Source organism: Desmodus rotundus, chromosome 1 (assembly GCF_022682495.2).
Source record: "Desmodus rotundus isolate HL8 chromosome 1, HLdesRot8A.1, whole genome shotgun sequence".
NCBI classification, from domain to species: Eukaryota; Metazoa; Chordata; class Mammalia; order Chiroptera; family Phyllostomidae; genus Desmodus; species Desmodus rotundus.
The window spans coordinates 36,169,355-36,195,714 of record NC_071387.1 but is presented as its reverse complement, the minus strand read 5'-3'; the positions used below and the strand labels follow the sequence as shown (position 1 = coordinate 36,195,714).

Genomic DNA, 26,360 nt, shown 5'->3' with positions numbered 1-26,360 from the left:
ATTTTATAAATCTGATGGATAAAACATATCCATTTCTTGTTTCAAAGTACGATTCACTGATTTCCAATGAGATTGAGGATTTTTCACATACTTATTGGCTAGTTGTAACTTTTGTATTCTGTAATGTTAATCTTTTGCTTTATATGTTATAAATACAGTCTTCCTTTTCCTCATTTGTCCTTTAAACTTTGCTTATGGTGTCTTTTGTGGTTAGGTTTTTCTGTTTAATGAAGTCAAGTTTGCCAATCTTTTATTTTTTCACTTTTGGCTTGAGAAAAATTTTCCTTACCACAAGCTCACAAATATATCCTCCTAGTTTTCTTGTGCATAAAAGTGTGTAAACGAAGCAGAAACAGTCTAGTTGTTCAGCAGACCCTTTTCCTTTTTCTGCTGAGCACGTAGCCAGACTTTATATCCCAACGTTCTTGGCAGCTAGATGTGGCCATGCTGTTGAGTTCTGGCTAATGGAATGTGGAGAGAAGTGAAATGCCATCTTCCAGGACTTGCCTGTCTGATCTTTTATGCCTTTTTCCTGTTCAGTTGACTGTAATGGATACAACCTCCATGGAGAAATGAGGAGCTATGTATTAAAGATAGTGGAACAACAATTTAGAAGAAGCCTGGATCTGAATCACCACTTGGAGAAGAGCTACTCAATGAGAAACAATTGTTTTGACTCTTACATGAGTTTGAAGCTGCTGAGATTTGGGGGCTCATCTGTTCTAGCCACTAATTACCTTAACCAATATATATTTACATATATGTAATATCTACATCTTTAATATGATTGATAAAATATCTGATTTTTATGGTTGGTGTGAGATAAGGATCTAACTGAATTTTCTTCCCCCAAATGGATAGCCAATTTGTTGGGGTCATTTGTCTCTTCTCAACATACATAAAAGGTTACTCTCATCATATATTTGACTGTACTATATACAATTGCCAGTTTTTGGTCATTTTGACCTCTAAAATAGGCAGTTTCAGCAATTTAACATTAAATTCCTCATACGTATTAACATGTTTATAGACTTCCTATCTTTGCCCACCAATCTATGTGTCTTTACCAGTAGCTTATTGTTTTAATAACTGTAGCTTTATGGTATATTTCATATCAGGTAGTGCAAGATAAATTTTAAAATCAGTCAGTCAAGTTCTATAAAAAAATCCTGCCAGGATTTTGAGTGGAATTGCATTATATTTATACTGTATAGATTAATTGGGAATCAACATTTCTATAAAATGACGTTTTTTCATCTGGGAGTATGAACATAAGCAAGATAAAACTTGTCCACAGATAATTAAAAATGTGTAAATCTCAGCTCCGGGGAAGCCAGGGGTTTAATGGCCACTGCTTAGATCTTCCTAAACCATGGGTGTGATGGGTAATTTACTTGTTGGGGCATTTTGAACTTTAGGCTGTATCTGGTCTTCTCTGGCTTCTGTGAGGGAAAAAATGCTGTTATATATCTACTTATTAATTTTCTGCATCTCTCCACTATGGTCTAAGTACCACAGAATTTGGGCTTTGCCTCCTGTGCTGACTTCAGTTTCTCCAGTGCTTAGAACAGAGCCTGATGCATCACAGATCCTTAATAAATGTTTGTCAAATGAAGGAAAGAATTAAAATGAGGACTCTAGACCTTAATGATGATGGTGATTTGCATCTAGCACATGATACATATGAGGTACATCACAGCATGAGCGTGCCCATTTCTTCTGGCTCTTATGTGTGCCCCCAGCTATTGTTGCACACAAGGCCCCACAAATGTTCCGGTTATTAACTGATACTCACCAACCACTGGGTAATCATGCATCTAATGAAAGTGAATACTATTGGCTCAAGGAACTGTGAATCAAATTATGAACTTTTATTAAAATTTTTCTCTACCTGTCCTTAATTATTCAGATTCAATCTAATTTTCCTTCAAAATTAAAGTCTGGGGCTTAAGGTAATTTATGTGACTGAACATATAGAAATAGATGTCCTGTCTACCTGCCTGTAGATCACTGAGACAGAGTATGGTATGTTTCCACAGTGCTGTTGTTAATACACATTCTTCTAAATTTATTAAAATAACATGCAATGGAAAGAGCATAATGGAAGCTTGGTTCCTGAACACTGAAATTTAGAGGGCCTCCAAATTCCCTTTCACTTTTACCTAAACTTGATGTCTGGACAGAAAGAAAACCAAAAACAAAGGTCAAAGTCTAAGAGTATAAAGCATTCAGGGTGAGGAGAAATAGTATGTATTTAGCTTCTTGAATAATTACCACAGAACTGTCCCTGAACCTAGAGTCTCAGGGGCCATTCAAGAAATAACCCCTTCGTGGGATCTGAGTATCTAGCACTTATTTAAGTTTGATGTGCGGCCTGGATATTATTCATCACTGTCCAGGAGCCAGGTACAGCTCCTTGTAGAAGGATGCGTGCTGCCTTTCCTGGTTGGTGTACCTGGGACTTAGAGCCACGCTGAGGCCCGACCACTATCCAGCCTCCTTCCCCCTGTCCGTCTTCTACTGTTCCCTTTCTGTATAGCTCCAATCTTCTTTCCCTCTCTCTCATTATTTTCCCATACAAAATTTACCTCTCCTGTAAGGCCCCAGTTGTATTTCATCTTACTGTGAGAAAAACCCACATTTTGATAGAACCAGCACTCATGAATTAATAACTGATCAGTGGGAATGACCCAGGTTCAAGTAGTTATGAGTATTCCAGGTAGAGGGACTTTTTCCTCAAGGGGTGGGTTGTCGCATTTGAATGGACAATATACATATTTTAATTCCTAAGTATCTACATGGCCACAGCATGCAGTTCTTTCTGGTTTTGGGGTTTTTTTTTTTCAGGTTTTAAAACTTTTTATTTGAATATTAAAAAGTTGCACATTCCAGTAATAAAAATTGTTTTAACAAAGAAAAGTGGCACTCTGATTAAACTGCTTTTTACAGCCTGCAGAGCACCTGGGAACAGCTTGGGTTTTGCTCTAGATTTCGCTGTCGTCCCACCAGCTTCTTCCTTCACCAACATGCAAGTTCTCTTCCTTCCCTGCCAGCCAGAGAGGCAGATGGGGGAGGCAGATGTGGCCTTGTCAGTAGTTCTCTGATGTGAAAATGGGCAGCACAGTCATTTAAACTGATCCAACCTCTTTGCATCTTAGGAACTTAAACGTCTAAAAGAAGTAAATTTAGAAGGCAATACTTGTGGAATGTACAGTGCATGTCGGCGGTGTGGGCCCTCATTACAATTCACCAGCTTGCTTCTCCTGTTCAGTAGTTTCTTTTGAAGGCAGTGGGTTTTTCTCTTGCATTTCTGTCCTCAGTTTTGACTTACCAAGTTCCTCAGTCTCAGCCATATCGGGTTTGTCAGACATGGTAGCCCCGGAAGCAGAGTGAGGTGCACGAACGAGAGGAGACTGACTGGCTCAGTGTCTGGAGTGAGCCAGTTATTTCTTAATTATCTCACAAGAGGCATCAACCAAATGAATAATTTGAAAATATTTGGCACTGGAATGTATGATACATGTTTTTTCTCCCAGAAGCTTATTTTACTCATTACATTTGGTTTGAACTTGTATTAAAATAACTACTTCTCTAGAGTAAACACCAAACTGCTTCCAAGGAGAGGCAATGTAGAAATAACAATAATTGGGACATGGGCAGAAGCCAAAGGGAATGAAAATGTCCAGAATCAGAAAACTCAATATTTTAGTCTATTTACTTATATCTCCATGTAACCCTAAAACGATGTTGAGGTGGAACAATAGCCGTGGCTCATGTTGGGAGCATTTTGCCTTTCATGGCCCAAATGCCAAATGTAAGATCCCAGCTCTCTCCAGTGTAGCATTTTGCTCTCTGATAATCACAACAGTATTCATTCCTGGATGGCCCACAGTGTCAAGTACTCTGCTAAATACTTAAAGTGGCTTATCTCATTTAATCCTCAAATTACTTGTCCTCGTTTTACAGATGAGGCTCAGAGAGATAAGTTGTCTTGCCCAAAGTTACACAGCTAGTGCATGGCAGAAGCATCACTTGGAACCCATTTGTGTGGTTCTGATGGATGCCTATGTTCCTAATACCTTCACCTTATTGCCCCTGCTTTTGTTGAAGATAAGCTGTGCAGCTGTGGCTTTCTAGGAAAAGACATCTGGGCATTTTAAAAGTGGACCTCAGGGCCTGAAGCACTGTCTACATTGAATGTGAAGGAACCAGACTTTGCTCCTGTCAAATTACGCCAACTGAGGAAGGGGTTGTGTTCATCTTACCTGGACAGTTTTGAGAAAACAAGTGGAGCCCCCAACTTTTGAGGATTGACCAGACACACTGGTTCCAGATGACTGAAAAGTCCTGAGATACCTTTATATATCTACATGGTCTTGGCTTGACCAAAGGACCTGGCTGTGGAATGCCAGGGTTGCACCTTCCTGTTGCCTTTGGATTTCTTGCCTTGTAGCATCCTCTGCCAAACGCTTCCCCTCAAACACAAGTCTTCAATCAGCCATGTGCTGTGCCTCAGCCCTGGGATGGGAAATGCCATTCAATGGGCCTTATAACCCACTGTGTGTGAATCTGTCATCATTGTCCTCCCAGTTCAACATCCTGCACTGAGCTGCTACTCAGCCTCCCCAGTGACAGTCACTGAGAACTCAGTGGTGTTTGACCCCATCTGTGACCTTTGGTGCAATCTCAGCCTCAGTGTACCTTCTCAGAAGAAAGTTCCTTAGGCAAGTTCTTTACCTACACCTCTTTTTTCATTCTGCTGCCTATTATCCTCCATCCTCCTGTGTTTTAATAAGTCAGAGTCAAAGATGAATAAATATTGAGTTTTAGTTCTTAGCAACAAGTATCAATGCTTTTCACAGTGGTGAAGTTTTTTGGTAGTTACTCAAAACTGCTGGAGTCAATTATATGCAATTCTGTTTTTTTAATAGGGAAGGAAGAACCCAAACCTACAGAAGCATGAATCTTCCTAAGCACGCGCTCCCCCACCTTGTGGAAATCACTTTACAGAAACAGTGCACAAGATCTAAATCATGTCAGTGCAACTCGCTACTTTGTAAAGAGGTAGGGACTTAACGCTTGTGTTATTTTAAAATTGTTTTCAGCCTGAGACTGGCATACCTAATTGCTTTTTAAATATACTTGTTAAAGCATCAAGCATATTATTGATGGTATTCAAGAGTCTTTGGGTGGGCCGCTGTCGTTAAGAAACAAGGTTGGCATTTTCCTCTCTAACCTCGAGCTTGCTGGTTTTAATCTCTAGGCTATTAAATTTACAGCAGGAAGAACTCTGGCGGATAAATCTTTTACCCGAGCAATTTAAGTAAACAACAAAAATAAAGAAAAGGGTAAAGCATTTAGCTTTCAGATAACATATCCTCCAAGGACTGTCCTCTATTTTTGTGGCACGGCACAGTCTTGTGTGCAACTGAAGATGCTATATTTGAGGTCGACTTTGTGTGGAATCAGCTTCTGAATTCAACCCTGAAGCAAACGCTTTGACTTCAAGTAAAGTGTTAATGAATTACTTGACAAATTTCAACAGGAAGTCAAAATCCTGAATTTTCTTTTATTATTTCTTTTTTGGAGGTTGAGAGTAACTCCCTGGGGGACAAACAGAAAAAAATAAAACTGACTTAGTTTGCTTCATTTAAAAATATGGCTTTGGGCCCCTGCCAGGTGGCTCAGTGGGTTGGAGTGTTATTGGGTACACCAAAAGGTTACAGGTTCAGAGCACCTATGGGAGGCAACGGATCAAAGTTTCTCTCTGACATTGATGTTTCTTTCTCTCTAAAATTAATAAAAATATATCCTTGGGTGAGGATTAAAATACACACACACACACACACATACACTGCTTTGGTCTTCTCCCCATCCTCAAAGTTCAAGGGCCCTGTAAACATTCATCCTTCTTTCAGTAAAAATTAATAGGCCATCTACTACATGCCAGGTGTGCTCTGCACTAGGGAGTGTAGTGATCATACTGCAAAAAGACACATCCCTGGGAGCATCTCGGTGCCAGTTTGATGATAACTTACCTGGAGAACCTCTGCTGAGACTTAAATGTCTGAGGAGAGTTGTGAAAAGTAAAGGTACAGATTTTTTTTTTCCTTCTTTGATATGTGTTTCTACCTGGATTCTATTTAAAAATGCTTTCTCCTTTTTTTTTTTTTTTTGGTGAGGTAGACAACAAAGGAGCCCAGGCTGTTTTTGCAGAACCTGCGTGCTTCTTGTTGTTGAAAGAAAGTGTCATATGAAGTAAAAGCACTAATCAAGGCTGGAACGCTTGGTGACAAACACAATGCTGTTTGTGATGGAGGAAATATGCAATTTTCCCCTCTGGTATGATGTGCATTTATCAGAGCATTTATCAAATAATTTGGTTTTCCAATACATTATCGGGAATTAGCAAGATTGGTTATGGACTTAATTATGCTTTTGTAAAAAAATGTTTTTAGTCTGCTCTCAAACATTTTGAAGTGGACCTTTATTATAGTTACCAAATTGTATGAAAGCGCATTGGCCTCATCACAGAAAGGTCACAGGTGGAATGTAGCAGGGCTGAAATGAAGGTAATGGAGAAATCCAGTACTTGTGTTTGCTACTTAAATGTCATGCCTGGGTAAATGGATTTCTCTACTTCCTAGGACTCAGCTCCTACTACATTAGTCTGGCAGCAATTAGAGAGGAGAGGTTGCTCTGCAAATTGGCTTGGCGAATCATGCAGTTCATCTTTTTATTGTGCAAAACAGAAAAAAAAAGTGGCTCCTAATCAACCCACTTCAACTTTTAGTCGAAAAATTATTTACCACCCCATCAGCTGAAAGCACCTATGAAATGTTCTATTTGAATTAACTAAAGGGTAGAGAGGTGTTTGTATCAATAAGCTGATCATGATTATGGGGACACAATCTTACTATGGAAGCAGTAAAGAGGCTGCATTAATATTGAGGTGTCCTTGCCAAATTGATTCATGCTTTTAAGAGAATCAATCTACATTTCAAATATAATTGGACTCTTATTAACTAAATCAGAAATGTACCACTTAATGACTGTGATGCTCCAAAGAGATAGGTTTTTCTCCCAAATAGCACATGACTGATTTTGAATATCTTATAATCTTTGCATTTGATTTATACGATTGATCAATCCGTCTGCTTTGTAACTAACTGCCCTAGGATGTAACATTTGGAGGTGTCACATGAAAGTTTGCTATTCTTACTTTTTTAAAAAGTGTAAATTAACAGAGAATGGATGTGAGGTACAGGGAAATTTTACTGATTTCCACTTTGCCCACTGGCATACACAATGATTTAAGAAAGCGAATGAATGAATGACACTTCTAAATGAAGTGTATAATGAATTTGCTGTAGTGCAAACCGTAAGAGCAGACGCCTTTAAGCTGTGCTGTAACACAGCTGCCTCCGCTGGGAAAACATTGAGATTCAGGCAGCCTGTGCTGGGAACTCAGGTGTTGTAGGCTGAGAACCTTGGCATATTTGAAGAGAAACTTAACTCACAGCTCCAAATCAGGTAAATATTGTTTGGTGTCTCAAAAGACAAATATTTCTTATGTAGCAGGAGTCCAAATTTCTGAACAACAAAAAAAGTCTTAGCAGAGAAGAACAAAAAGTCTGTTGAAACCAATTTTTTTTGATAAGTTCTAATTCTTCTCATTAGCTAAACCAAAACTGTAAAATTTAAAAACTTTTAAAAAGGATTGGTTCTTTAAAGACAAAACTCCCCTCTTTTAGAAGAATGTTAGTATACAGTGGAGGATTAGGCGATGTCTGCAGATAATGTCAGGCCTTATTTGGGGTAGTGGTTTGAATTCTAGGCTCCCATTTTAAAAGAAGCCTTTTAACCTTTTAAAAAAATAAATAGGACTTCATTGGAGAGGCCTCCCCTTTTGTGTTTTCCCCCTGACTTTCCCCTCCTGCCTCTAAACAGCTGGTTTATGCCTACAGAGAGAGAAGAAGGGGCAGCTGGCTTTTGCGTTGATTTGAGCTCCATTCCCCTTATTCAGTTCGCCTCTCATTATCAGGGCCACATATGTTATTAATACTCAAATAAAGCTTGCTACCTCTTGCAAGCTAAGAGGGTTTAGCTGAAGTGGACATTGTGCATTTGGTGCACATGGGACTGCCTGAGAGACAGCATCCTATTGCTTTAGTCCTGCATTCCTACCCAGATGGGCCTCATTAGAAAACTGAAGGGCTAGTATTCAGGATAAGGGAAGAAAAAAGGAGGAGGGTAGGACTCCCAAAGGCAGTACCTTAGGGGGACTTAGGGCTCCTGGGTAACTTGGTCCCTGGTGGAAAGAGGGCGGCCTAGGCGATTTTTATATGGTGGGCCTGCCACTTGCTATTTAGACCCAAATGTTAGCTTCCACGCTTTCCTTTGTTTTTAAGGGTTGTTTATATCTTTTGAATTTAGTTCCAAGGTACAGCCTCTCAGGGTCTCCATTCCCTAACTACAAAGATGAGAGGGTTGACTGATGACCTTCTCAAGTCCCTGCCAGTGCTAACATTTAATTAAATAAACTTGCAAAGATCTCCCACCAGTGTACCAAACATATGCCAGAGAACACAAAGTGTGTATAATTAGAAATAAAGTCCCAAGTCCATGTGGAACAGAATAGTACACTTTTTCTTTAACGTTCTCTTTTTAAGCCTGTGTACACAAGAAGTCAAATTTTATTTGCATCCAATTCAGGCCTGGTCAAAAACCTGGTTAGCTCTCATTAAACATTTCAAACTTAAGGATTCCCCCATGGCAAGGATTTACTGAGCATGTTCATAAATAGAACTGGTTTCCTACATTAAGAAGTGAGTGCTTACTCTCATATCCTTGCTCAAAACTTTTGTTTGCTGAGGGGGTGGGGAGTGGCAGGCTGGGTGGTGGTATGGGGAGTTTCATGGGAAAATGTGCAAAAATATCAAACAAAGATTTCCATGCTCTATATCTTTTAAGAGAGACAACAGTTAACTTCTACTTGTTTTATAGGTTCCTTCCTTCCTTTCTTTTTTCAAGAAAAAAAAAAATCTTTGGCAGCAAATGGCTTAGGCACCTTGGTGCAGATCGTTGACAAAAAGAACACTATACCGTTTGCCTTGAGAATTAACTTCCCTCTCCCCAAGGGTTTATATTATTTTGTATTTCTCCTGGGTTAATTAAAAAATTAGAATAGTTACTAAAATTATTATCCAGCTCCTCCTCTCACTCTCATCCCATCAGGAGGCAGCTGGGTGGTGGGGAGGGCCCTTGTTTCGACGTTGCAGTTGACCACAGTGCACAGCAACTTCACTGGGAAAAGTGAAAAGGGCTCTTGCCTGGCGCGATTTGTAAACCTTCACCTAGACAAGCAGCATCGTGCACCGGGGAACTGACGCTCAGCTTGGGTTCTCGCTGCTCCCAGCAGGCAGGGACTCTGTGTGAAGGTTCTGTGAGCGTGGAAACCCACGCCCCCTGGAAATCACTGGGATTGTGCCATGCAGTTTCCTGTTCTTGAGGGCAAAACAACGTTGTAAGTCGTCCAGCTAGAGCGTTTCTATTTTCCTGCCTTTTCCGAGCCTTCAACGTGCCTGCTCTGCAGGCACGGGGGCAGGTTACTGTGGGCAGACCCAGGGAGACTGGCACTTTCCACCGTGATATTTACCTACCACAGCCCCAAAAAAGAAGTATCCACGGACCGCATTCGCGATGGGGACGGACCTTTGTGCCATAAAAAAAAAAATAATAATAATTCTTCTGATGTTATGGACAGCGAGGGGCGGGGAGAGAGAGGGGATGGGGGAGGGTATGAAAGAGGGAGAAGTGTCCTTTACCCACTGGGCGCTCGTCCCCGTGCGGGGATGCACCCTAAGCCTGAGGCCCGGCCCCCTGGCTATCAGGCCTGACGCCCCCAGCACTTACCCAGCCCCCTTCATAGGTTAACAAAGAAAAACACTTTCAAGTATGTACGGAATGAAGATGAGGGTGAGGGTAGGTGTGCTGGCCCAGGAGGAAGAGGAAAGAGGGCTTGTTTGGGAAGCTACGACAACCTGAGGTTTATGGATAAACCGTCTTAATGCACCTTTTTGGAAAGCGGATTGTTAGCCCTCCTCCCCTTTTTGTTCCGTTGACACTTTCAATTTAGACATTTTCTTTACAAAAAAACAAAAACAACAAAATCAACGTATAAAATATAAGTAGATAAATTACAGGACATATTACATTTACCGTATTTTGCCATATACTGTGCACCCACGTTTTTGGCACAAAATTTCAGGGAAAAAATCTTTCATTTTAATTCAATTATTTATTTATTTATATTTAGAAACAAAACTGATTATCGTATTCCAGGGTATTGTTTTGCATATGGATATTGTTATTGTTTTCTAGAGTTACACTTTTAATGCATAAGCATAAATAAAAGAATTAAAAACATTTATATAGATACAGAATTAGTACTACCTATGTATAATGTACATCCTTATTTTTTCCTAAAAATATTTTAGCATAAAAGTGAGCATTATACACAGCCAAATACAGTAATTAAAAATTGGATAACATTTTAAAAGTTTTATTGTGTTAGCTCTCAAAGGATTTTAACTTAATATTTAACCCAACAAAATGCTGTGATACTTTTTGATAGGATGGTTTTAATTTTGAAAAAATCCCTTTTTCCATGTGGTAGGAAATTTCTCAGTGTTTATGAATAAGCTTAATACTAAGGATGGAGAATTCTGGTGAGTTTTAAATAGTATTACACCATTCTATCATATGCTTGGGACTAATTAAAATTTATATTATACATACATGTGTACATATATGTGCACATCCATCTAACTATATGAATAAATACAATCTTAGAATTCTAGAATATTAGGGCTAACAGTGGCCTTTGCATCAGATGAGCAGCCCAACTCATTTGACAGATAGGCTGATCTCACAAAGCAGTTATTTTTTTAAAAATTATATTTTATTGATTATGCTATTACAGTTGTCCTGATTTTCCCCCTTTGCCCTGCTTCACGCAGCACCACCCACTCCTTCGGGCAATCCCCCCATCATTGTTCGTGTCCATGGGTCATGATTATAAGTTCTTTGGCTCCTCCATTTCTTATACTGACTCTACATCCCCATGGCTATTCCCTAACTACCTATTTGTACTTTTTAATCCCCTCACCTCAGTTCTTTGTCTTCTTTGGGAGTAGTGCGTTTTTGTTTTCTCTGCATCAAGGTGTTTTCTAAGAATTATTTCATGCCAGATCACTTTTTTATTTTTCAAATCACTTTGATGACATGCCAGCAGCATAGAGTGTTTAGGCAACTTCAATACATGCTTTTTAAACATTTAGAACTAGTTTTAACCTCCACATTTCTATTTTCAAACACACACACACACACACACGCAATCCTGGGTTCAGAATTTGGTGGTGTGAACCAAACAGGAGCATGAGTTCTTTTGCTTAACTGTCCTTTTATTCCTATTCTTTCCTCGTATCCAAAGACAGGAGACGCTGGAGTCGGGTGGGCTGCAGGCTCTTTCCAAAGGTCTGTGAGGCACTTTAGAATTCCCCCAGATTTGTGATGATGCTCTTGGGAAGAGGCTGGTTAATGAGGAAAAATTCACAACGAGTGCAAAGACTTTCTGAGGAGGTTTCTCATTTCCCTGCAATTGCTGAGCAAGCACCAGTGTCCATTTCTGCCTCAGGCTCTGGGGACCATGAAGAGCCCTTTTGGGAAGGGAGTCTTTAGTGCACACACTCATCACATTTTTCCAGGTGTTACGAAGATATGATGAGGCTGCGGTTTACACACATATGTTAGGGATAATGGTGTGTGCTCAAAATTCCTAAATATGATTACATTTTAAAGATGCCATTCCACTCCTGCTCTTTACCATTTTACACCGGTTCATAAAGCTGTGGTGTCGTCAAGCACCCTCCCCCGTCTCTCCTCTACGACTTCTGCAACTGACTGTCGACATTAGTAGGAATAACAGTGCTATCATCTACTGAGTGTGTTCTGTTCCAGACACAGTGCTAAGTACTTTATATGCATTATTTTATTGTTTACAACAATCCTATGAGGTAGATATTCTTATTTACAAATGAGCAAATTGAAGTTCAGAGAGGTGAAATAAATTGCTTAAGATGACACTAAATAAGGATGAGATTTGGGAATCAAACGCAGTGCTTCTGAATGCAAAAACTGAGTTCGGTCTTTGTCACATCCGTTGATTCCAGAGAATTTTTAGCTTTCATTTTCGTGGTCAAATTAGAGCAATAGCTTTTTGTTCTCAACTGTGTTCTGACAGTTTCTTCTTATCTTGATATAGCTCTACAGTTTGAAGAAAAGCAATTTCTTTCCATAATAACAAAAGACATTTGTTTAGTCGTTAGTTTTTAAAACCCCATTCTTCATTTGTTCTCACTAATTCTAATGTCCATCCGGGGAGGCTGTCTGTGGAAAAGATGATCCCTACACCATCAGCAGCAGCTTTCAAATTCCTTGGGGAGCTAGTTGAAAACACAGGTTTCTGAGTCCCCCATGGAATGGAATAAGAATCTGAGCAGTCGCATGGGACTGGGAAATTGCCATTTGATAAGCTCTCAAATGACTAGAAAGAGAAATCATGAATTTTGGAGTCAAAATTTATTTCTCTCCCAGTTTTAGCTGTTTTTAATGATATGGTCTAAGGCAAGCTGTTGAAAGAACTGAAGTGAAGATTAAATTAGCTAGTGTGTGTGTGAAAACGGTCATGTTTAAGAGCACTAATAGTGATGAAAGCTAACGCTTTGAGCCCTAACTTACCGAGGCAGACACTGTGTTAAGTTAGTACACTCTGCGTGCACTAACTCATCGAAGCTTCATGGCAACCCCATAAGGGAGGACTGTGATTATTCCTAATTTACAGAAAAGGAGGCTGAAGCACGGAGTTCAAGCCAAGGCAGGATTTGGTGTCAGGGAGTCTGGCTCCAGGCCTGGGCTCTTCAACTCTGTACCCAACTGTTCCTCATAGTAGGTATTTACTGACTGTCACTTCCCTTTGGCCCATGTAATAAAAAGAACAGCAACAGAAACTGATAAAAATGCCAGGTGCAAAACAATGAGAGCTTCTTCCTTTTGACCCAGAACGTGTAAGCTCTACATGAACATTTCCCTTTAAGATTATTCATTCAGTCAGATGTGTGTGTTCCAGAAGACCTGGAGGACATCTATTTGGGTTATCTGATGGCTTGCTTTGTACAGGGCTACTCAGAATCTGGCTCCTGGACTTGCAGCATCAGCATCACATGGGTGCTTGTTAGAAAGGCAAATTCTTGGGTCCCACCCCAGACCAATGTACTAGACTCTCTGGGCATAGGCCCAGCGATCTGTTTTGACAAGCTTTGTAGGTGACGCTGATGCATCCTAAGAATGAGAACCACTGGTTTAGAGCAGAGCAGAGAGAGAATCTTTTATGGTATATAAAAGCAGTAAAAAAAATGTTTACATGTCTTTACCCCCGGGTGATTTAGCTAGAATTATGATTGATCTTGGGAGACAGGGTATTCACTGAGAGAACAGAGGGTGTCTGCTGGTGTTGGACATACAAATAGAAATCAGACATAGTTCTGGTGCCAATGAGCTTGCAGTCTAGTGACAAGGAGAAATGGGTACATCAGAGACCAGAACACAGTGCAGGCAGCATGCACAAAGCACCCTTGCTGGAGCTAAGGTCGGGCAGGGGAAGTGTCACCAAAGTGAAATCTGAATGGTGACTTGAAGGATAAAGAGACTTGCCCTAGATAGAGATGGTTATCTTAAGCTTACAGGAAAAATGAGACTAACTTCAATTAAAAGTAGAATAACAACAGCTATGAGGACTTTGCCCTCCAAATAAGATCTGTTTGGGGAACTACTTACTAGTGGCTACATATAACACTATACAGTGTATACACAATCTAGGCACACAGGGGTTTTCAGAGCGTAGAGAAGTACTTAACCTATTCCAAATGGTGGGCTAGGTCAGATCAGGGAAGACTTCCTGGAGGAGGAAGTCAGATACCCAGCACTGAATCTGAAAAGATGGGTATAAATTATACACATAGAAGGTTTTCCAGACAGAAAGGGCAGCTGAGTCCTGGAACACTGTGTAAAGGGCAGTGCTTTTAAACTCTTAGCAAGTGATACCTTGAGAAAAAGGTAAAATTTGCAAGGCACCCTGGGGTAATGCAAGACATCGGTGGCACACAGGTTGGTGTTTTCTGGATTAGAGAGGGTGAGTCGTTCATGACAAGCAGAGTGCACAGGGAGAAGCCAAGAGGCAGTTTTGGAGACTGAGAGTGGGAGAGTTGGCAGATGTCATCTCCTAGGAATTATTTTAATGTATAAAATGAGATCAACCTCCACTTCAAAGGAAATTAAATTTTTATTATTTTTTTAGCCCATATTTTTTACAAAATGTTGGGAGACAGCTGGCCTCTTCCCTAGGAGATAAGGTGCCAGCAGAACTTGTTGTCCCTTTGTGTGTGTCAGGGAATGAGGTTTTCCCTCTCCTTGGTCCAAAGGGGAGGCTGTGTGCTGTTGCAAGGTCAGAATCCAATGGGGTGAGAACCAGAAATCAGTGTTTCCATGAATGAAGATGGTTCCACTATTTATTTTCCTCTGTGTGGGATGAGAAATGTCAAACCTTGCTCTAGTGAAAACAGCTTCACTCAAACTCATTTGGGCTTTAAGAGTCACACATTCTGGAAAGCAGAATTGGCACCATTTAAATATAGATCTCATCTAAAAGTTATTTCACAAGACCAATGGATCTTAAGTATTTCTGTTCATTTCCCTATATGTGTTTCTTTTATTAGAATTAGACCTTCCAGCCAGGGTATTTAGGGACATTTCATCTGTCCAAAAGAGAAAACCAAGGCCTTGGCCACTGAACAATTTCTTTCTGCCTCCCTTCCCCACTGGGCCTTATTTTATAAACCTGAGCAGGGAGAGCAGCAGCAGTAGGAGGGGCCATAAGATGTAAGAAAAGCTTAAAAGAAAGAAGTTTTTGGGATTTGAGACTGGCATTTATGGGGAGGATATGACGGAAGTGGGAGAACAGATTTTAAAGATGTTTTGCTAGGCGTAAGATTTCACTCTCCTCTACTACTGGGACCGTTAGTCTTTGAGATAATAACCCATGAAGTCTGCGATTGCTTTTGTTTTTATGGACAGTGTTTCTGAGAAGGTGTCGCCATGAAGAGCTGGAGTGTCTCTGACTTGTACATGCATCATTTTATTTGAGCTTCAGAAAAGGCCCCATTTATTCGTCTTTTAGAATTCAACGTGTCCTTTAGCTCTTCACTGGAAGGCCACTGGTCAGGTTTAAAAGAGGTGGTTGGGCTAATGAGAAGGGGGAAATGACATAATCCAGGAGCTGGTAGTAAAGGTTCTAAGGGGCATAGTTTCCTGGTAGTGGCAAAATAAATGAAGGGGGAGTTTCTATTGTAGAAAACTTTTAATTTCTTGACATTTAGTCTGTAAAATGGTAAAGGGTGATTTTATATATTCTGTTTTTTCCTATTTTAAACTAGAAGTTGGTATCAGAGACACCAAGAGATTTGAGATTTTTTAAAGGAATTCAAGACAAAAATCTTCATGTTGTGAGGTCAAATTTGGCTGAAAAGGGATGAGAAGACTTAAGACAGCAGGAGATTTATTGTGGGGAACTGTTTCACGCGTGGGAAATGTGGCTCAGCCCCCACTCGGAAAAGCCAGTGGGGAGCAAGGTTGGCAGGCAGGACCCACGTCCATGGATAAGTTCTCCAGTGGGAAATCAGGCCTACATTGTACTTAGACTGCTATGAGACTTGCTCTTGCTAAAAACTCCGTCACCTTGAGGCAAGCAAATGTTTACTAAGTATCTTTATCTTCCCAGAATCTGGGCTAGACCTTCCAGGTCTGGAACCTAGCTGTTTGGACCACTTCTCCCTTTACATTGCAAATGTTCTCCTTTGATGTATTCAGCGACACCCTCTCCTGCGTCTGCAAAGATAACCACCCAAAACAAACCTTTGCATAGTAAAGGAGGACCTTCTTTGATGTAAGGGGCTGGGAAAACCAATAAAAGCTTGGTCATGGCAAAGGTAGGTGCGCTCCCTCCTTGAGGGAGTGGCCAAGGCGCTCAGAGGCACTCTCCTCTTGAGAGAGTGGCCGCGCTGTCCCTTTTCCCCCACAGGACCTCTGTAGTCCTTGTGTATGTGTATTGGAATACTGCAACCACAACAACAGATCTTGCGGGCCGAGATCTGTGTCAATTTATATCATAAGCTTAAATAAATTATGGTAAAATATACATATTATAAAGTGGCTGTCTTAATCATTTTAAAGTATACAGTTGGAGGGGGGCTGGGCAGGGCAGGGGTGGGCAATGGGGGAAAAATGGGGACAACTGCAATTGAACACCAATATAAAAAATTTAAAGAAAGAATTTCAAAGGAAGTATACAGTTCAGTAGTGTCAAGCACATTCTGTCGCGCAACTAATCGGCTCCTGTTACCTTGCAAAACTGAAATTGGTAGCAATTAAGCACTTCTCTATTGCGCCCTCTCCTCAGTCCCTGGCAACCAACCTTCTACTTTCTGTCTCTATGAGTTTGACTCTTTGAAGTATCCCACATAAGTAGAATCGTGCAGTATTTATCTTTTTGTGATTGGCTTATTTCATTTAACATAATGTCCTCAGGTTTTACTCATGTTATAGCAGGTGTCAAAACTTCCTTCCTTTTAAGACTGAATAATATTCCATTTTATGGACTACCACGTTTAGTTTATGCATTAATCCACTGGTGAACAATTGGGTGGCTTCCACTTCCTGACTATTGTGAATCATGCTACTATGAACCACAGGAGTACAAATATCTGTTCTGAACCCTACTTTCAATATTTTTCATGTATAGTCCTAAGTGGAGTGGCTAGGCCATATTGTAATTCTGTTTTTAATACTTTGGGGCTCTGCCATACTGTTTCTATGGTGGCTGCACCATTCTATGTCCCCACCGATAGGGCACAGGGTTTCGATTTCTCTGCACCTTGGCCAACACTTGTGATTTGCTTTCCTTTCCTTTTTAAAAATAGTAACCATCCCAATGTGTGTGGTTATGTCAGTAAGCTGTAGCTGCAAAACAAAACTTGGTGGCTTAAAACAACACTCATTTGTTATCATTTAGTTTTGCTCACGGGTATCCTTGTTCCTGGTGCTCCACATCCTCACAAGCACTTGGTGTCGTCAATGTTCCGGATTTTGTTCATTCTAATAGGTATGTGGTGACGACCATTATTGTTTTAATTTGCATTTCCCTAATGATATATGGTGTTGAGCATCTTTTCATATGGTTATCTGCCATCTGTATACCTTCTTTAGTGAGATGTCTGTTAAGAACTTTGGTCAGTTTTTAAAATGAGGTTGTTTGTTTTCTTATTGATGAGTTTTAAGAATTTCTTTGTATTTTTTAGCAGTCCTTTGTCAGATGTGTCTTTGCAACTATTTGCTTCCAGCCTGTGGTTTGTCTTCTTGTTCTCTTGATATTGTCTTTCACAGAGCAGATGTTGTTAAATTAGCCAACTATTAATTTTAACTGTTAAAAATTCTCAAACTGAGTAGACACGCCATGATGAAACAGTTCTTTTTTATTGTTAATGATTTATTTTCATAAACTAAATGGGCATATGCTTTGGTTTATGCGTAATACTAAGGAACATGCTCATTAGTACTGGCACTGTGTTAGGGGAAAGAGCCCAGCTTTCCGGGAGCATGCCTTCTGGAAGACACGTGCACAACATCTACAGCCTCGGAGGGAGGAGCACGTCTGCTGAGACATGGAAAAGCTTCCTAGAGGAGCTAGCATTGCAGCCCAGCCTTGAAGCAGAAGTTGGATTTTATATGTAACATCTGTCATTTAAAAATGTTTTTCGATTGTAGTTTGCATTCAGTATTATTTTGTATTAGTTTCGGGTGTACAGCATAATGGTTAGATAATCACATATGTTACAAAGTGGTCCCCCTGATATTTTGAGTACCCACCTGGCATTGTACATAATTGCTACCATGTTATCAACTATAGTTCCTATGCTATGTGACTGTTTTGTAACTACCAGTTTGCACTTCTTAATCCCTTTACATTTTTAACCCAGCCCTCCAAACCCCCTCTGGCAACCATCAGTCTGACCTCTGTATCTATGAGTCTGATGGTGGATGACGCTATTCTTGATAAAAGATGCCTTGGTTGTTCTGTGGGAAGTCCTGCAACTGAAGTGGTTCATTCTCTCAGGTCTTAGTTAACTCTGGCCACATCTTACAACACACCAGTTAGTTTAGTCAGGCTCAGTCTATGGGCCTCCGAATGTGCTGTGGCACAAGTAGTCTATTTCCTCCTTTCCAAGCTTCAGAAAGCCCCCCTCTTTCCTGAGCCTCTTTCAGACTCTCAGCTTCCCTCTCCCAGGGACCCTCAGAACTGAGTTTTCATATCTGTTGGGTGCTTTCCTCAGCTCACACAAACCCCTTTCTCAAGCCCCTCTTAGATGCATAGAATTAAACATAGATGACTGTTGGAGCTGTCCTCCATTGGACGGACATGTTCCTTATGAAATGCTTAAACCCTGCTTCCTTTATAGCTGTGAGTCTCAGTGGCAGGAGGGGCTCAGTGAGAGGTGCTGCCAGGTAGCGACTGAGGCTCTTTCACTCTCTGCTTGTCTTTCTTGCCCACTTTAGAACTATGGTTAGATGTAAATATGATATACGTTTTGTTAGGTCCAAGAACAACAAGCAAACAAACAAAACAAACAAAACACTGGTTATAGGAGGAGTTGTTAATGAAATAGTTATTCTTTTTGTCTGATTACAAATACATAAACTCGTTCTTCTAGAGACAGAGACATCAGCCTCCTATGATACCCCTGGTTTGTTCCATTATTTTCTGCAGGTCAGTCAAAGTCTGTCCCACTACTTGATTTCAGGGCCTTCTCCAGAGCCGTAAGTTAGTTCAGGCCTGTGCTGTGCATGCCGCACATGAGCCGTGGGGAATGGAGCCAATGGAGTGCTGGTCCCAGAGGCCCTGGAGCTCTCTTTCTTGACCAGTCCCTGATGTCAACTGGCCTGGTGGCCATTTGCTGCCTCCTCAGAAGGTAGAGTGAGGCACGCACAGCTGCCTTCCTGGGCTAGATAGTGTGCCTACCTTTCTAACAAACTAATTAGGAAGACTAAGGCAGAAGCAGTTTTTCCCCCAAAGTGATTTTTTCTTCCAGAAAGTTATTATCTTCCTGGCTGTTCTCAGTGACTCATCTCATGACTTGTCAGCACCATTCAAAACATTATTATTTCTCTCCACATGACACAATGCGTGTGCTCCCACTTACAGTTCATATTTTCAGTGCATGCACACCTAAAAATGCCCAATCACTAGCCCCTACACACGTAGTCAGACTAGAGGAGGACAAGCTGGTAAAACCCCTCTGGATTTATGTATTTCTGTACATTTCTCTGGGGTCATAAGAAGATCTTACGTGAAAGCAAATTATTGCTTTGTTCAAAACACAGTAGAAATTTACAAAGCAAGGGAAAGAAACCTATAGAACTCACTACAGAGATCTCTAGGTAGTTAATGCAAATGTGAACAACAAAATAAGTGTGCCAATCCTTTTTTTTGCCCCCAAATTGGTAAAGGTTTCAAGCCTAGAGAGTTAGGTGTGTCCCAGCCCATTTTTTTCTTTTTGTCTCAATTGGTTTTCTTCCTAAATATTTCACATTGTCCTCTGTATTCTGCAGGCCCAGCTGACTACTCTCCTGTGCTAATTTGTGCTGTTAAATAATTTGCAAGGATTTTCTTTCCAAGTACCTCAATGTCACGCTACTTCTGTTGCTCCTAGAACTTGTAGCCCTTGCCCCCATATCGTGGGAGCTCACTTTCTTCCTTTTCTGATTGGTTTTTCTCAGTTTCTCATGACTTATGTAACTCAGGCTGGCCAGTGCCCTGAACAGAGGCACATAACAGGCTGCTAAAAAATTTCGCGGAATATATGCATTGAATGCATGATCTTAATTAAGGCTGTATCTTTCTGCTTGGTCTACACTAGGTCTTTCTATGGTTTATTTATTCTTTCAAAAGGAGTCAGGTTACTAGACTGTTTAAACAAAAATATCAGATTCTCTTGATAAAAATTTCACCCCAAATACAAGATATTAGAAGTTTTAAAATAATAATGCATATCATATTTTTATATTATAGCAGGATATGCAACTTTTTATTAATTTTGTTTTTCAAACATTTGTCTTATCTAATGAGTGGGAGGCCTGTTGTTTAAAACACACTCAGTTCAGTTTCACAGGGCATGCACACCCACGAGCCTTTGAAGTTTTAGAGTAAACACCAATCATTTTTAGAGTAAATGTCAATCAGTGAGGGATTAGAGATCTTATTAAAATTCAGGTCAACACACTGAACGAGATCAGATGCAGTTGACCTTGGTACAGCTTCCCTTGGTCTCTAGAATCACTAATAGGATGGGGAGGTTGAGGGAAGCACTGGATACCAGGCACTGGGTTCCCATGAGGGGGTCTTACCAGGCCTGAAAAGCTCAGTTCTTGTTCTGCCACTGCCCTCTTATTCTCACTCCCAATCTGTTACTTGTTATCTTCTTTTTGTCCTACACTCCCAACCTATGCATTTCTATTTTCATGACATCCAAAAACATCACATTTTCCAAGTTCTTAATCCAGATGCAGAGTCTAGAAGTCCACATCCTTGCTTGAGGATAGAAAGCAGAACCCAGTGGATTCTATAAAATATTTCAACCTCCAGGGTCCAGAGTCCCGAGAAGCCCACTTCCCTGAGACTTTTTTACTGACTTAACAATCTCTTGGGATCAAAATCTTATAGGTTATCTGTGGTAATCACAGATTGTCTCCATACTAGCTCTTGACAAAGGGTCAGTGTAATAGTCAAGTCAGCTGCTGTTACAAAATACTGTAGACGGGGTGGCTTAAACACAGAAATGTATTTTTTAAATAGTTCTGGAGGCTGGAAGTTCAAGATAAAGTTGTTGGCTGGTTTGGTTTTTCATGAGGCCTCTCTCTTTGGCTCACAGATGGCTGGCTGCCTTCTCCCTCTTTCCTCACATGGCCTTTCCTCTGTGTACACACATCCCTGGTGTCTCTTCCTTCTCTTGAAAGGACACCAGTCCTATTGGATCAGGGCCCCATTTGTATAACCTCCTTTAAACTTAAGTACATCTTTAAAGGCCCTTTCTCCAAATAAGTCCTTTTAGGGGTAAGACCTTCAATATATGAATTTTGGGAAACAAAATTCAGTCCATAACAGACAAGATATTGAGCCATTGTCAACCAATTCAGAGTAGCAGATTCTCTGCTGAAACAGCATTTCTATCTATTGTAAAGTGGCTGAGTACATGGGCTTTGTAGCCAAACCATCTGCCCATCTGTCCATCTGTATTCATATCCTTGCTCTGCCACTTACTAGCTGTGAGACCTTGGGCAAGTTACTTATGCTCTTTCCGCCCCAGGTTTGCATCAGTAGAATGGAGATTATAAAAGTATCTTGCTCATGGGATTGTTCTGAAGATGGAATGAATTAAAACATGTAAAATGCTTATTATGGTTGATAACATATAAGAGTTGCTCAATGAATGTTAGCCTTTTTTTTTTACTTCAAGAAATGTTGCTTCCCATTATGGACTGAATTGTGTCCCATCAAAATTCCCGTGTTGAAGCCCTAACCTCCAGTACCTCAGACACTGGCAGTATACTCAGTGTACTGAGTATACTCAGACAGTATACTATCTCCAATACTCAGACAGCATTTGGAGATAGGTCCTTTAAAGAGGTGACAAATTTAAAATGAGGCCGTGAGGGTTTACCCTAATCAATTATGATTGGCGGTGTTATAGGAAGAGGAAGAGGCAGCAGGGGCCCCCTGCACAGGGGCACAATCATGGGAAGAGGCCGTAAGAAGGCAGCCCCGTATGAGCCAAGGAGAGAGGCCTCAGAAGAATAAGTCAACCCTGCCAGCAACTGATCTTGGACTTGCAGTCTCCAGAATTGTGAGAAAATAAATTTCTGGGGTTTTTTAGCCTTTCAAGGGTAAAAATTCTATTTTTGAGGAACTTCATGCAGCACATTTTCAAAGAGAGTGCCACATAAGACAGCAAATGTTATCCTCCCTTCATCTAGAAATAAATAAAAAGGACATAAAATTAAAAAAAAAATCACAATACTTGGAAGTTTATCACCAGCACCAAAAATGAACAGGAAAGCGGGGGGGGAAGCATTTAATATACATTCCAGATTTCTTTGGTTGGGGTTCTCCCCAGGTGGTATTAATATGTTTCTTTTTTCATCTATATTACCAAAACAGTAAAAACCAGGAAAAATAAAATAAAACCAGTGGTTGCTGAAACTGGGGAGGTGCTCTCTTGTCTTCTGTGCAGGAAAAATTTCTGTTGTTAGTGCCACCCAGTCTGCGCTATGTTGTCATGGCAGCCTAAGCAGACTGACACACTCCCTAGAAGGAGCCAACCCGATGGTGTCCAAACTATTTCCTCCTAATTCAGGGGAATTAAAGGAGTGCTCTCTTTGCTATGATGACAACATCCAGATTAGAGTCACTCCATCAAAAGGAGCAGTCGCACGGACACTCAGAGAATGGTGCTGTGCGTTATCAAAGGGAATCTTTTTCTCTTATTGAGGATACTTGTTGTGCTCTTAGGAGAAGTATGTTCGGCAACTTGCCTATAACCCTTCTAAGATGCAAATATAATTCGTAGTGCACACTTATCCCGTATTCTCCATGTTTTTCAGTACTAGACTTATTTTTTAAAGCACTGACTTAAATGTGTTTTTTGGCCAAATATTCCTTATCTTTAACAGAGGGCTCCTAGTTCGAGAAAGACGGAGGTAGGCAAAAGACACATTGCCTTGAACAGCACAGCTCTGCATTCAACGCTGCCTGGCTGGTCAGCAGGGTCTTCAGAGCGGTGACCAAGTCAGGCTCGTGTTCTTAAAGTGGAGTCATGACACGGTCTGGAGAGCGAGTGAGGGGATGTGTGACACACGCAATGCCATTCCACGCTAATGAAGCTTACTTGTGGAGAATTTCCAGCTAATAGTTTTCCTGTTTCTTGCTCATGCCTAAGAGTTGTAACAGACGACTGTACGTGAGAGGCATGTTGGCTTCACAGAAAGCTCTGTTGTTGGGAGGAGAAAATGTTGTCTTTGGCAACGTAACCAGGGAGACAGACTCCTGCACTCAGGGAATAAAATAAGCCTTTCCTTTACGATGCTCCCTTTTTGGTCCCATTGAATTAGGTGTTGTAAACTGGTAGCCAAAGTTGGTTAGCAGATGGGTTTTGTCTGACATGCATGCTGTTTACACAGCTTCCCAAACTGAGCGTGTTTAGACAGAGCGTGCACTTTCCAATCTGGCACAACGGCTACCACTTCCTGTTGTCTTACAGGCAACACGCTGGTCCCCACTCATTTATGGCACTTGCCTGGCTCCTACATACATTTAGCTTAGAGCCCTTGTTAAATTGTTCCCTGGCCGCAGTCAGAGATTTTGCCGTAATGCAGCAAAAGGATTTTAAAGAAGCTTTTGTTGTTTACTATTCATGGGTCAGAGAACACTGCCAGAACACTGTCGCCTGCATTTAATGCACTCTGGATATCTGAGAGATTTGGAACACTGCGACCAACAAGTTTTTTCTGTAATCAGCAAGACGTGGACATACAACTCCTTGGTTTTTTCTAAAACCTGAGAAGTGAGTTTTAGTATTATACTTCACACATGAGTTACTCTTAATTCTGAGGCCCGACCTGGGCTACCCACTGTGGGACGTGCTAGCCACACCGGGACATCAAACACTGGAAATGTGGCCGGTCCGGACTGAGACGTGCTGTGAATGTAGAACACAGACTGGGTTCCAAACCTCGGCACAAACATAATCTGAGGTAGTGCCTCAATGTTCTCTTAAGTGAACAACATTTTATGTCAATATTTCTTTATATGAATACCTTTTCAATGATAACCTTTTGAGATACTGGGTTAAGTAAAATATATTATCAGTTCATTTCACCTGTTTCTTTGTAGTTTTAAAAAAGTATGGTTACTACAAAATTTACAATCGCTTATGTGGCTTGCATTGTATTTTCATGGGAGAGCACTGGTCTAGAAGTTAACCAAATGAATTCTTAACTACGTCAAGTTTATTAAGTTCTTGACCCCATATGTTGAGTTTATTTACAGACCTATCTAAAATCAATAATGAAAGACTATTTCCAGTTTCCAGAAAGAGGAAACATCCCTTTCTGGGACATGGTGTTAAAGATGAGCGGCCGTGCTCACAGGGAGGGAGCGTGCCAGGGAGATTTTACGGTCAGGCAGCAGGTGAACACACAGCCCAGAAGAGTTTGGGTCGGAAACTAGTTGAGGCTTGGAGGTGTGACACGATGTATCAACTTTGTCACTCGTATTTCTCTGTCAGGCAGCTGCGGGGCTTCTTCAATGTACCTGTGCGTGCACGTGTGCACACACACAACTGTGGCCAAAGCCTCTCTTAGGGGTTCTCTTGGCATCTAATGAGAATTCCTTTCCCGTGAGAAGTGACCTTTGCATTCTTTAAATATCCTAATGGCCGTTAGAAATCATCCTTGGATGCTTGCTTTCTCGGTACAGAAATTAAAGAGCCTCCGTCTATGGGCCTCCTAATGTGCTGTGGCGCAAGGAGTTCATTTCCTCCTTTCCAAGCTTCAGAAAGCCCCCCTCTTTCCTGAGCCTCTTTCAGACTCTCAGCTTCCCTCTCCCAGGGACCCTCAGAACTATGCTTTCATATCTGCTGGGTGCTTTCCTCAGCTCACACAGACCCCTTTCTCAAGCCCCTCTTAGATGCATAGAATTAAAAAAAGATGACTGCTGGAATTAATTAAATTTCAGCGTGCATGTAATTAACTAAAGTTCAATATTTCTCAATAATTTTTTTCTTTTGATGTAAAATTTACATACAGTGTTGTGTGTACACATCTTAGTTGTGCATTCACTGAGATTGGACACATGCATACACCTGTGTAACCCAACCCCTATCATAGTAATTACTGAACATTTCCGTCCCCCCACAAAGTTCCCTCGTGTTCCTTCCCCATCATCTCCTGTTCCCATCCCACCCCTTGGAGGAAGCCCCTGCTCTATTTCCCTTCCTTTGTAGGTTGGTTTGGCCTGTCCTAGGACTTCATGTAAGTGGCATCATGTAATATGCACTCTCTAGCATAAAACTTCTTTCATTCAGCATACTATTTTTGAGAGTTATCTGAAAATTTGAACAATTTCTTAGGAAAAATGTTATATAATAAAATTTTAAAATCTTGTCAAATATTTACCTCAAGAAAGTCATGGGGATCTAGAAGTCTTGGGGGCAAGTGATTTCAAACTATCAAAGAATAATTTCTATACAGTTTAAATTATTTCATAACAAAGATATAAATAGAAAACTGTTCAAATTGTCTTACTAAGCTGCGAGAATTCCAATACCAGAATCAAATAACATAGCACTCAAAAAAGAAAATAAAAATGAATTCCACTTGTGAATGCAAAATGCCTAAATATAACATTAAACTAAACCAATATACCTAATAATATATAACAACCAAATAAACATCATCCCAGGATTACAAGATAGCTTAATATTAAATAAACTGTCAATATATTTTATTATCTTAATAGGTAACAAAACAAATGCACACAATTATCTTGATAGATGTGGTGTTTATCTTGGTAGATATTCATTTGAGGATTTCTAGTTAAGCATGAAAATGGGGCACATGTAGCAGCTCAAAGACCACTCCCCACCCCCCCCCCCCCCCCCCCGCCGGCAAATCCACTAAAATAACAGTGAGGGAATGCAAAGGTGTAGAAACCAAGGAGAAGGAAAACTGGAGAGGAGACTATTGCTGACCAGAGAAGTTGGTGCAATCCTAGAAGAAAGAAAATGGATGAGGGAGCAGGGAAAATGCCAGCCAGAAACAAGATAGTCTGCATCTCTAAGTTCAAAATAGCGCAGGAATAATAATGGCAGGTACCCCTAAAGGTAAGGATATGGGTGGGCTGGAAACAAGGTGTTCTGTTAGAAGTTTGTATCAAGAAGCGTTAGACCCTCAGACTCCCCCCTCACCTCCCCTAGCCAAACAGCTCCCTCTCTCTGACTGTGAAAGAAGACTGGAATTTTACTCTCTGGAGACGTTGAGCAGAGAGATGTGCACTAGGCCCCCTGTGGGAGGTGAAGGCAGGCGTGCCCTAATGATAACAGGGCAATTACCGCGAGCACGGTGGGACCCCAGACCCT

The 26,360-nt window shown here is 40.8% G+C and overlaps 1 protein-coding gene across 1 annotated transcript; it reads right to left on the bottom strand.

The window, feature by feature from the left end:
* Window positions 1-3,239: 3,239 nt before the first annotated feature.
* On the bottom strand, window positions 3,240-3,371 carry LOC112304612 (thymosin beta-4-like). The gene has a single exon (XM_045195247.1). It carries the CDS (start codon window positions 3,369-3,371, stop codon window positions 3,240-3,242), a length of 132 nt encoding a protein of 43 aa, XP_045051182.1.
* Window positions 3,372-26,360: the final 22,989 nt, after the last annotated feature.